At 53.9% G+C, this 13,024-nt stretch overlaps 1 protein-coding gene across 1 annotated transcript; it reads left to right on the top strand.

Annotated features, from left to right (window-relative positions):
* Positions 1 to 8,475: 8,475 nt before the first annotated feature.
* On the top strand, positions 8,476 to 11,582 carry LOC128270013 (connectin-like). Its single transcript, XM_053007416.1, has 4 exons — positions 8,476 to 9,342; positions 9,412 to 9,628; positions 10,456 to 10,893; positions 11,566 to 11,582. Exons 1-4 carry the CDS (start codon positions 8,476 to 8,478, stop codon positions 11,580 to 11,582), a joined length of 1,539 nt encoding a protein of 512 aa, XP_052863376.1.
* Positions 11,583 to 13,024: the final 1,442 nt, after the last annotated feature.

Raw genomic sequence — 13,024 nt, forward strand, 5'->3', positions numbered from 1 at the left:
GCTCGGCCGGCACCTAATTTGCCGGCGTTCCCAGGAGGCCGCCTGGAGTCAATTGTGGGTTCGAGTTGACGGATTCGGTTATCTGATGAAGACAATTTACGATCTCTCCGCTTTCGAGCCGTCGGAGCCGGAGTCGAAGTTTTACAACTTCTTCCCCAACTCCGGACCCGGCGCCGATAAGCGGGAGTGGGACATCAAACACGGCGAAAAAATTAATTTCTTGAGTCGTCGACGAAGGATAAATTGGTGCGCTGAAATGGTCGGTGGTCTCGGTGGACTCGGCTACTCCGTCCGGAAACTGTTGTGGGAGACTGCTCCAAAGGTGACTCGAGGTCCCCCAGGCCTCCTAATCAAGCAGGGTTTCTTGCAGACCAGCACTGTGTGGACATACGCAGCGTGGACGTTTCTTGTGTCGGCATAATCAATTATGTGAAACGACAGCAATAAGGATGTGGTCCCTCACCGTCGCCGTTGCCGTCGCAGTCAGGCTCTGTGGTCTGGCTGACACGCAGTTGGCAGTGCGTCCAAGAGAGTGGCACCAAGTCATTAGCATTAGGTCCGATTCAGCATGCTCTCGTGCAGGAAAGTGCGTGCCGATTCGATTCGATTTGCTTCCGACCGAAGGGAGCTCACCGGTTCCGGTTCGGGTTCGGGTCGGGGAGGAGATACTTCCAATGATGATCGCTCAATTAAAATGTAAATTCATTGCCTCGTGCTCGTTCTCTGTACTTATACACTGCATTTAATTATAAATTTAATTGAGTGGAATAGGGCGGCGTCCACAGCTCTCTTGTGGGGCCATCGGGCACCGCCATCGGTAAGCTAATTCTGGATAATAACTTTTTCCTGACATTTCTTAATTGATCAGCTTCTGCATCGACAACATCGACTCCTTGCGGGAGCAATACCGATGACGTAACGCACCAGCCGGGCAGAGTGAGGTCGGACATCGGTCTGACTCATTCCGCGGTCACTCAGAAGTTATAACTTCTCAACCGCGTGACCAACGATGCTCCCTGTTATCTCCCACGATCCACGTCCCTTTTTTTTGCTATGGCGTGTCCGTGTCCAGACAAACATGCATTAGATTGGCCCCCGGATCATGATCCATCTATCATGCGAATCCATAATCGGCTTCCATACATCATCATTTGCTGCCCGGGTACTTGAGTTGTGGTCGCTCCGCCCCAGGGTGCCGCCAGGACGTTAGTGTTGCTGAAAGCGTAATCGAATGAAACAAAAATAAATAAACAATCGCCCGACGCCACGACGGGAGAGGTCACTGTTTGTTGTGGTTCTGGGCACGGCGTGCCGTTTGCGAGAGGTTCCGGACCAACGTGCGTGTGTGGGTGTGTGTGTGTGTGATGATGCGAAATTCGCCGCCACCCAACAGCTCCGGAGAAGTCCTTCCCCGGCAGGAACGAATGGCCAGCAGCGTTTACAGGACATTGACGTGTGTTTCGATTCCGGAACGAGAGCGAACACTCCGTGTGACATCAGACAGCACACTGTTCCGTGATGTCCCGAGGGCTAACAAGCGTTCGGGGATTTTCTGCTTCTCAGAGCCTTTGAACGAGAGTGTGTGCGTGTAAAATTTAAAGAACGCCTCAGGGATTTTGAGCAGCTTTAACGAATGCGCCAATGCGATTCCCTTGCGTGCGACTTCGGAGTCCCCTACCCCGAAAAAAAAACCCGGCCCAAGATGTGGCCGTCGTTTGGCGTCTGCCGTTGTGTGCTGGGAGAGATTACCGGAATCGGTCCTTGGCCTTGCAGCTACACTCAGCGTCAACGTTTTCTTCCCTTTGGCAGCGCCACAAACCGTGTTATTACAAATGTTTTATGTGCATTGCTCAGAGTCTAGTCGGTCGAAAGTTGAGCATCTTTTTTCTCCATTCAGCAAACCCTCTTTGGTTTTATCAATTTCATGTTGCTCCCTCCGTCCAAGTTCCGGCCGGCAGCGGCGGCCAGAAGCGAGGCGAATGATTCGATGCCTTCCGCGTGCTGCCATCTTAAATTAATGCCATAATTTATTACATTGCAATATAATAGCGACACTCTTCGGTTGCTTTCAAGATAGGAAAACTCTTGAGCTGTGCGCGCTGCTCTCCCTTGAACCCTCGAGGGGGGTCATCGCTTTGATGAGGAGCTAACGAGACGAGCGATTTCTCGAGAAGCCGGAAAGCATCAATCGTCTCAAAAAACAATCGGCAGGGCAGGGCAAACCGAGACCGAGAGCCGGACCAAACCTCCTCAGCTTTTGCGCCCCAACGTTCAGAGGGTTTCAAATTTCGGGATCCGTTATTGAATTCTCCAAATCCGTCCATCTGTCAAACGCGGAGCCGACGGACGACGACCGACCAACTTTATCCCGAACCCGGGGTCCACCGACTCCGAACACACCAATATGCCATGTTTTATGAATTTCTTTCCACCACAACCACAACGATATGCTCCGGCCGTGGGGGATCCATCAGGGGGATCAGGGTCAGATTTTGTCGTTGTCGCTGAGGGAACGTTTGAGTGTTCCATAGAATTGCATCCAGGTTGGGCGCTGCGGTGGTGGCTGCAAGTGCATTCGAATGGGCGCGCTTTCAGCTGCTCGGCTTACCTCAGGTTTCCGACGAGACGAGACGATGGGACCGTTTGCCGGGTTGCCGGGCTGCGGATCATATTTCTACCCACGGCGGCCGCGATATCCGATTACCGGTCGTCGGCGGCGTCGGAAGAATCGAAGATTTCGGTCGAAAAACGGTGGTTGGACCAGGCTTAAAGGTGGATGAACTTTACTCGATATCCAGTTCAGATTTGGGACAGTTCCAGTATTTGGGCTGGAGAGCCTGAAAATATGCCCCCACATATTATGAGTCAGGTCAGGTTAACTCTTTAACTTCTAACTGGAACCAGTAGTCTCACCACATTTTCGCTGATTGAAATGATTCTCCAGATGAGGTCGATGGGCTCGGCAAGCTGTCGAAGCTTCCGAGGCACGTCGATTAGATTACGAGCGACATGCCAACCGAAGCCAATCCGTTGGAGGCATACCCGGAGCAGCCTTCCGCGCATCTACATAATCGAGGACAACAATTGACTGGCAAAAGTCAATCATTTCGAAAGCTTAATTCAATCATCGCCACCCCAGCAACGGCCTCGCGGAAAGCGACTTTTTCCGTGGCCACTTTGTGCGTGGCGGTGAGGTGACTGGGAAAACCTGGTCTACCCCTCACCTGGTCCGGTGCTTTCTTCCCGGCGGTTTTTTTTCCTTCCAAAAGGCCTACGCTCAAGCACTCGCCGGTAATCAACTTCAGCCTTGAATCCAATTTCCGAAGGGAGACTTTTTTTCCCGCAGCCGTCTGCTCTCTCTCTCTCTCGCGCGCCCACTTCCCGCCAACTTATCGGTTCCCACCCTCGGCGATTATTGAATTTAGAAATTTCGTTTGGAAATCAGCAGATTGGGCTGCTGCCGCGTGCCATTGAGTCGAACGGCAATCGAACGGCGAGGCTATTGGCGGCTGCCTGCCAGCTGGCGCCTTGAAAAGGATGCCCGGGAAATGGCCATTTGTGTGCGACGGAAAATCACAACGGGTTTTCCACCAGTTTTTTTTTTCGCGCGTGACTTTCCCTCCCCACGGAGCCGGATGACAACGGCAAAGCGGAACCTCCGGCAGAACCTCGCGGGAAGGACTTGCTTTTACAAATTGAATACACACTTCCGTGTTGATTGTCGCCGCCGGGCGACGATGCCGTGGTGCCGCTCCTCAGAAACACACGGCGGGACCGGCGAGTTTCTTTGATTCAACACGTATCCTCCTTCCGGTAACTCTGGGCTCGCTCGCTCGGCGACGCTCGGGCCGGGTCGCCTTCTGCTGCTGCTTCAGGAGTTGTAAATTCATTTCGAACAAAGTGAAAAGTGGAGTCCGATGCGTGGGTTGGCTGGCTGGTGGGTGGAAATCTACTTGCGGTAGTCGACGAAGGCAACAACGCAAGAAAAAAAACGACAAACGGTGGAAAGTCGCTGGAAAACCAGCATCGCAAGTTGGTGGAAATGGAGCCACGCCAGAGGGCGCTGTTCGATACAGCCGGCTAATTGGAATGCTGCTGATGCCGGTGTCATTGTTAGCCAGCGGCGGGGTGGATAGGACAATAGCAGCCCCCAGCAACCTGCTTTGCCCTGCCGACCGAGCGTCGGTCTTTGGTCGGATCGCTGCCGACGAAGTTTGTTTTCGTCTCGTGAATATCTCGGGACGAGGCGCAAAGGCAGAAGCCAGCGTGATCAGCACCGCCAACGTTCGGCTCGATTTGGTTGATTGCTTGCGCAACCTAACAACACACAGTTGCTGCGCACGGAAACAGGTGAAACAATTTCACACCATTTTCGACTGCTCCAAAACCCGGCATGTCTCGATTCTCGAGCGGAATTCGAATTTTGAAATCGACGGCAGCTAGTTTGTCGGTATCATTAGCGCATTTTTTACTCCATGTTGGCGTTAGCATAAATCTTCTTTGCCGGAAAATGGGCCATAATTACAAACGTGTGTGCTTTGCATTATTGCAACTGGTGGACAATCGTGCGCTGTCGACGCAATTGGCGCGATTGCTGAGGGGTTGCCCACGGTCCAATGCCCGCGTCTGATCATTAATTTGCCACTTGAGCGCGATGATCTCATCGTGCGGAGATGATGCTCTCATCTCGCGAACCGATTCCCGACGATTCACTTCATCTCGTTCGCCTTTTTTTCGAATCCCAACATCATCAACTCCAACATGGCACGGCGTCGTGACGGCGGCCTGACTCTTCGTCGTCCCCTCTGGTCGGAGCTGTTGATGACGAACGAGTGAGCCACGGCACGACTTCCCGCTTCGCTCTTGACTGGCTGGCCGACTGCCCGACCCCTCAGGTCCTGCCGTGAACCCTACCGGTTTGTTGGGTATATTGCTTTCCAATCAGACGAATGAAGCGGTGCCGTGCGGTGGAAAGCGGTGCATTCGAGTAGAGCCAATTGTTCCGAGGACGAAGAGGACCCGGCACGACGACGCACACCGTTGATTATATCGCAGAGGACGCGGCCATACAGAAAAGAAGTTCATTAACAACAAGCAGCAACCGGAACGAGCGCAGAGTGGCCGCTTCTCTCGTTACGACTGCTGCTGTCACTGGTTCGGCTGCCACGCCAGAAAGAGGGTCCTTGGTGCAAATGCATCCCCACGCCTGTTGCTACTTTCCACCGGGCTCAAAGCAGGGACTTCTGAAGACCCCGAAGTGTGCTTCCTTATTTATTTTTTTTTTCTTACCAAAGGTCGCAATATTAACGCAATGTGCTTTATTATCGAATTTCTTCCCAACTGACGGCCCGGGGTAACTGGATTTCACTCTCTCGCTCGCTCGCTCGCTCTCACGCACACTGTTTGCTGTAAGGATTTTCTTACAATGCGCCACTCAGGTAACGAGCTGTTGACTCAATGCGACCCTTCAGGGAGCATCTGCATCACCGACTTCCGGTAATGAGCGGACCGGGGATGTATCAAAACACGTACCCGATGTCAACATGTCGACTTTCTTAACGCTCCGGCTCATGGCTTCATCCGTTCCGATCCGCTGCTTCGAAGGGGTGTCCCTCCCGGGCACAGGACCCTTGCGGGTTAAGGTCCTCGGGCTAACGCGCGGTGCGGTCGTATATGTTTCCAGCGGGGTGTTGGATCGATGAGCGCACGTTAACATGACGCTCCAACTCCCTATCGATCGACTTTTTTGTTGTTTTTCTGTTTTTTGTTTTTGGCGCACTCGATTATGGTGCGATTTTTTACGAAAGATTGGAAAAGCCACGACCGCCGCCTGGATAACGAAACCCGAGCCCCTGGACGTCCTCGAAAGAGTTGCATGTTACCAGAAACGTGCAAAAGGCGGGTGATGCACCGATGCGCACTTGATTCGTTGAAAGTATGTCAAAATATGGCTCATAGCTGGATTTCTTATTCGGCCGCAGTTCGATTGATGACCGCTCCATCCGCTATCGCCATTAATCAAACTGAATTCGGCACAAAAAAGGACTTTTCTTGTCGAGACAACTCTGTTAGATGTCGTTGAAACGAAAAAAAATGCGCCATTTTAAGGTAGTAGGAAACGGAAATTCAATAGAGAACCTGACACCCGGCATGGCCCACCGTAATTTACCGTACAACTAACTGGACCTGAAGGTTTGTGAATGTGTATTATAAGAAAGTACTCCACACCCGGGGGTTCTGCTTCTTCGCGTTCTGCTGGCCGAAGCATGAATTAAACACGCAAAATCAGCAGTTCCGCACGGCGCAATGTGTGCGCTCGTCATAAGTCATTTCGGCCCCTGCTCATAACGGGGCCCCTGCCACACGCTCTCTCTCTCGAAGGACCCCCGGGGCTCGAGCCCTAGGGGTCCACCGTTCTCACCGTCGTGTGGTCCACCAAGGGTTTCGTGTGAAAAATAATAAAACACGATATCTTCTTCCGCCGGCCATTAATCGCTGGCCGGTCCCGGCCCGGTCCAGCCACCAGCAGAGCGCACAGCCGGCAGTTCCGGGAGTTACAAACTGTTGCAAAAACAGACCGCCCTCCAGGTTGTGTCGGGGTCCGCCGCTCGTTCACCACCCCTCGCGGTTTCTGTGATTTTCCCGGCCCCTTTTTAATTTCTTAATAGAAACATAGCGATGAAATATGACTGCTCTCCGTGCGCGCTCGCTCTCTCTCGCTCGCCCTCACAGCTGGTGGTCGGAGTTACCGGTCTGGTCCGAGTGCAGCCTCAGCGAGCAGGAAATCAGATCCAGGCTGGCTGCAACCGGAGATAGGAGAAAATTGGCAGCACATTAATTGAATGAAAAATGATGCCCGCCACAGGGGGCCGTGCCCGGGAACAATCACCGGGGAGGTGGTCACCCGGAGTTCCGGTCCTCGTTAATTGACGACGACTGGATCGGCCGGTCGTGTGACTTTTGTTTACCGAACGATGGTGCAGTTGCATCGGCCGCGGGATGCAGCAGCATGGAACGCAATTGGCAGCTGCAGTGAAGATTTGGCTCGACACGCGTCCCTCTAATGGCTGCACGAGGTCAGAACTACAGCGGCCGCATGGCGGCGCAACTGTGAATGTCTGTGACCGTGACATCGGTTTGATTGGATGCCAGGATTTTCGCCAGTCGAAATATGGCCACTTCTTCGACGTAGCTCCTTCTTTTAGGGCCGTGACAACTATTTGCGCTTCAAAAGGGAACCCAAACCCGAGGATATTCCCGACACCTACGAAAGGGTACGCAAAGGGTGCTTCCATTATCCTTCCTCGGGCGGCGCAAATCGGATTCACTTGTGACACCACCGCAGCGCACCGCTGAGTTGCAGATAAATTTCTTAAGTAAATCGGATGCTAATTTGATGGGATTTACCGCCCCGGGCCAATCGACGAGGGCGACTCTCCGACGGACGGCCTTTTTCTGGCCCCCGTTCCGGTCCGTAATATGCCCGATGGCGGTCTCAGTAGACGCGTTGTGTCTGCGCTCTATTTCGGAGTCCTCCTGAGCCAACAGAGATAACCACCGCCTCCGGCTGCCTTCAACTGCAAACAAATGGTATTAACGGAATCACCCGGCCGTGCGCCCACCAAATACTACCTCCCTGGTCGCTTGTCGCCCTCGCCCCGGGCATCGCAAGGCAGAACTTATTCTACTTTTCCCTCCATTCCCCGTGCAGTTTCAAAGGGAACAAGAAATTGGATCAAAGCAACGCAGGGCGAGACATTAAAATGTTTGTCTATTTACAGTGCGCATTGCTCACTGTCAAACCGCGCGCCCTCCGCTCCCACCCCCGGCGGCCTGGGGTGGTTAGCAATTTAACCAAAAAAAACCTCCACTTTTACACCAGCAACAGCAAGAAAAAAAATGGAGAACTCGATCCCGTCCGCCACCGTCGCGCTGTTTGAGGACAAACAAATGCGACAGAGCTTATTTATTTTAATTTGCGTCGCCGTGGCCGTTGGAATTTCGATCCGCAGCCATGCATTGCTATGGCGACCACGGTGGCGGCCTTGCCTTGACTTGGCCGCGAGAGGGTGCGTTGAAGATGTGATTAAATTATTGGGACCTGGAACGCCCGCTCTTGGTCCGCTGTTCTCGGCTCGGCAAATAGTATTTTGCATAAGCTCCCGGAACTGCCGGCGTAGATGAAAATTGAATCAAGAGGCACTTGGCCGATGCCATCTTACGCCCGCCGGGAAGCTAGGCAATGTCCACGGGGCGGAGGGACCCTTTTTGGGCGAATAAAAAGATTAATGTTTGACGTAAGCGTGGCGCGGGCGCGGGCTAACTAATAAAATTTGCTTTACAAATGGATCGGCGAAGATTTATTAACCAGACCCGTGCCTTTTTTGTCTCTTCCGCAGGTCACAGGACATTAACTGTCGGCTACGCGGGCCACAAACAATAGTCACAATGGCGACGACGACGACGACGAGACGTATGAGCACCAGCACCGCGGCCAGGAATCTGTTGGCCTACCTTCTTTTGGTGGTGCTGGCAATCCTGCCCCACGCGACGATGGCGCGTAGTTACGAAAAACAGACGCTGCGCAAGGGCAAATCGGCCCAAGTTATGGCATCCGCCCCGACGATCACCACCCCGCTGATGGACCTGTGCTCGGAGGACATCAACATGAAGCTGGCCTGCCACTGTTCGCCCGAAACGCACGCGAAAGCGCAGAAAGCGTCCTGCTCGATCTTCGACGGTGAGCTGCCGCGCAAGGACTACAACTGGCTCGCGTTCCACACGCAAACCGAGCTGGAGCACGTCAAGTTTACGGTGCGCAAGTCCGGCAACCTGACCTACATCCCGTCCGACGTGATCGGGACGCTCGCAAAGCTGCGCACGCTCACGATCGAGTATGGGATCATCAGCGACATCTACCCGTTCGCGTTCGGCAACCTGACCGAGCTGCGGGTGATCAACCTGCCGAACAACCAGATCGTGACGCTACACGCGAACGCCTTCGCTAACCACCGGGCGCTCGAAGAGCTGATGCTGGAGAACAACTACATCAAAAAGATCGACCGCGAAGCGTTCATCAACGTGCCGAAGCTGATCAAGCTTAACCTGGCCAACAACAGTCTGGTGAACCTGCACGACAACGGCTTCGAGGAGCTGACCAAGCTGGAGGAGCTGCGCCTCGAAGCGAACCGCATCACGGTGCTGGCCCGCGAGTACTTCAAGGGGCTGGAGAACCTCAAGATTCTCAAACTGTCCTACAACGAGGTCCAGTACATCGGTGCGCTCGTGTTTGCCGATCTGTGGAGCCTACAGATGCTGTTCCTGGACAGCAACAAAATAGAGGTAAGGTGGTCTTGAGACGAGGCCCAAATGATTCCTTCCGATGCTGACCCTTTTCCGCTTCCACAACAGAAACTCGACGAGCGTGCGTTCGTCGGGCTGACCAGTCTCAACTATCTGCACCTGGAGAACAATCGCATCACGACGATTGACAGCGCCACGTTTACCAGCGTTTCGGCGCTGCAACTGCTCAACCTGGACTCCAATCATCTCACAACCATGACCTACGGCCACATCGTCCCGCTGATGGACAATCTCGTCAACAGCAGTGCGCTCCTCTCGTTGCGAGGTAAGTCCTCGGTCCCCCTGGATGTAGATTGATGTGCAGACCATCCAGCTAAATTGACAGCACCGCGTCAGAGCAGCTTCCAAGTTCGGAACGGAACAGCCCAAACGATGCGCGTTTTCGTCTTCAGGACCCAACCCGGACGTAATAACTTCCGGCGGATTAAACGAGTTATGATTGTTTTTGAGTTGCTGAGGCTGAGGTGCACCTATACATCGTGGACCGGCCATCCGGGTCCGTAATAATCTGTCAGCCACCAGAACCCGGCAACGGCAAAACATTAGTGTTCAATGAACACAGAATGCCACGTATTTGTGTACCGTTCTGCTTCCGGTCCTTCCGTTGAGTAGAAAATGGAACTCACCTTCTGTCGCAGATTCTGGACATGCAGGGTTTCCCTATTTCCGACAACTGTTGCAGCTGGGATGTGAGCCTTACGAGGCCAGTGGCCAAAGTTTTTACCATAAACTTGACGATGGGAAGCGACGGCCACCGTTTGATACTGCCGTTGACAGGCGGGGCTGACACATGGAAAGGTTAAAACCGTCCCTGGTCCGGAAGTTGCCTCTGGTGCGACATTTGGTCCTTGCATCCAATGGGGGTGGCCTTCGAATGGTGCAGGAAGCGATATGGTTCACCGTTGCTTTCACCATTCTTTCCGTCAAATCGACCAAAGAAATAGTCAGAGACATGTGTGTGTGGAGTCTGTGTGGTTGACAAGGCAGTAACAATCGATCCGTAGTGACCAGCACAGCCCAGCAAAAAGGCTGTTCCACGGCGAAGTCGAAGATTTCAAAACCTGAATCCGATTCTCGTTTCGTTTATCACAGAAAACCGATTCATCTGCGACTGCCGGCTGTCGTGGATGTACGACCTGAGCGAGCGGACCCGCAACGAGGAGCTGCGCGAGAGCCTCAAGTCGGTCGAGTGCGTGATGGGCCAGACGACCGAGGAGCCGCCCCGTTCGCCGCAGGCCAGCCAGTACGACTTCGGGCAGGTGGACGACGACGGGGACTACATCGACGACTCGGCCAGCGAGAACGACGCGCTGGCCCACGACGCGCCCCAGATCGTGAACGTGCTGAAGCTGGGCCGCGAAGAGCTGCCTTGCCCGGAAGAGCTGGCCGGGCCGACCGGCGATCCGAACCCGCGCGAATCGAAGGGCCTCTTCAACCTGCCTTGGAACAACTCCGCCGCCGGCATCCAGCGGCACTGTAGTAGCGGCTCCATCTGGCTGGCAACCCTCGCCACGCTGTACGCCCTTCGCTGTAGGATCCTTCGTAGCTGTTAACTTGCGCGCGCGCCGCCCGCTGCTAACTTCTAGGTGTTGGTGAGTGTGTGTGTGTGTGTGCGAGGTAGTGTCTTACGTTTTCGGGCTGCCGCTGCTTTCCTTGGCCACCTCGCGCCACCCGGCCTCGTGACTGCTGTTCTCCTTGCTCTTTTCGACCTCCGCGGGTCGGCGGCCAGGACCCGCGAAGATGTGTACCATAATATAGCTGTCCAACCGAGCTAGGGGAGCTGGGGTACCGGCTGGGACAGTCAGTTTTGCCAATTTTTAATTCTTCGTAGCGTTTAGCGAGTAGAGGAGAGTAGGAGTAGCGCCCCTAGTGATCGGGGCGCTGACGGCGGACGGCGCTGAAGACGGCGCTGAAGATGGATCCGTTTTATAGACCCCACAAACCCCCACAACACCTGCACACACACTGAGACAGGGACAGAGAGAGAGAGAGAGACAGGGTGAGAGAGAGAGAGGGAATCAGTCTCCAGGACTACAGGTAGGCCACTCGGATATTTACTGCGATTTACTGAGAAGAATCCACACACCACACCACAATCACCGAACGCAGACTCTCGGGCTCTGGACTTCGAGAGCTTCGATGGGCTGCGACACAATTTTAACTGTAAAACTGCTATTCGTGCGCCGCTCAACGACTTCGCAGCGTCCACGTCGATGTAGTGGACCCTGACTGAAGGCGGCCCCCTGACTGGTTCTCCGGCGGGACGGCGACGCACGCTCACACGGAACCGGAGAACCGATCATTGATGGTAACTTCTTCATTTTTTTTTATAATAAAGAAAACTCGAAAAAAGTATGACCTAGACTTTAAGACAGGGCGAGAGAGAGGGGCAGAGCAAGAGTGGAGGAGAGAGAGAGAGAGATAGCGAAGAAGCAACATCGATAGAACGTAACATGGACGAAGAGGAAGCTGTAGATCCCATGTGCCAGGAACTTGGCGAAACCGGGCGGGCTCGTAGTGTCGCTACAACCCGAGAAAAAAGGGAGAGGACAGTGCGTGAGTGTAGGAGAAACCCAAACCAAAAGACAGTCCACGCTGCGCACGTACCCGTACACGGTTGAAGAGGAGCACGTAACTAATAAAACGTATCCCGAACGAGGGACGCGTAGCCGGCCCCCTGGCCGGCGAAGGCAGTTGGAGAGAGTGTTGAGAAAAGCGGAACCGGTAAACGGAAGGTGGAGCCCCTCTTCGCCTGCGACCCTGTGCGACGACTGTGAATAAGCTGAAGTGGTGGTGGCAGTGGAGCCGGTGAAAAACTAGAAATAAATTTTGCGAGTAAGAACCAAACCAACATCGACAGGAAGATCCGCGGCATTCGCGGAAAACGTATCCGAAAATCCCTTCTTTGAAGTCCGGGCCGAGGAATCGATGGACATCCGATTCGAAAATTCGCGAGAGTTGCAGGCAGAGCACCGGATGACCACAGAGAGAAAGTAGACGCACCAGGAAATCACCGCCGGACCGCCTGACGAAGGCTCACTCTGTTGCTCGCTTTGATTATGAAAAGCCACACCGGGGATGAAAACCCAAGAATGGACCGGAAAACGCTTCCCCAACAAACCACGGCGCAGTCATCGAATGGAAATCGTCTTGAGCGCTCCGAATTTTTCTCGGTTATTTCCAACACTTTTCCGCTTTTCGTCGGTCCGGAAAAAGATCTCGCCGGTTGCTGCGCCAGCTGGACGACGGCGCACAATCGAACGCAAGATGATGGACCGAGGGCCGTGGCCGGGTTGCCATCAATCTTGGACATTCGATTGACTGCCGTGGTGTCGGGACGGCCTGGGTAGGGGAAACCTGGGAAAAAGGTGCCCCGAACGGTGGCCCGTGTCTGTTTGATTTATGTCGTTCGCCGCCCGCGCCACTTGTTGCTTGCTCGCCGTCTTCGGACTTTATATTTTCCGCCACTTTTTGTCCCGGGCGGACTTGGGGAACCCGAGGGGAGGGTTCGAGAAAAATGGTTTATGATCGCTATCTTTCAATCGGCTTCCGCGCCGCACTGCTTCCGTAATCCTTTTCGGCATTCGAAATTGATTGGCGAGATGTTGGGTGGGAAAAAAAATCCGCTCCGATTGACATTCGGTTCGCAGGGTTTTCGGGT

The sequence above is a fragment of the Anopheles cruzii genome, chromosome 3 (genome assembly GCF_943734635.1).
Source record: "Anopheles cruzii chromosome 3, idAnoCruzAS_RS32_06, whole genome shotgun sequence".
Classification (NCBI taxonomy): domain Eukaryota; kingdom Metazoa; phylum Arthropoda; class Insecta; order Diptera; family Culicidae; genus Anopheles; species Anopheles cruzii.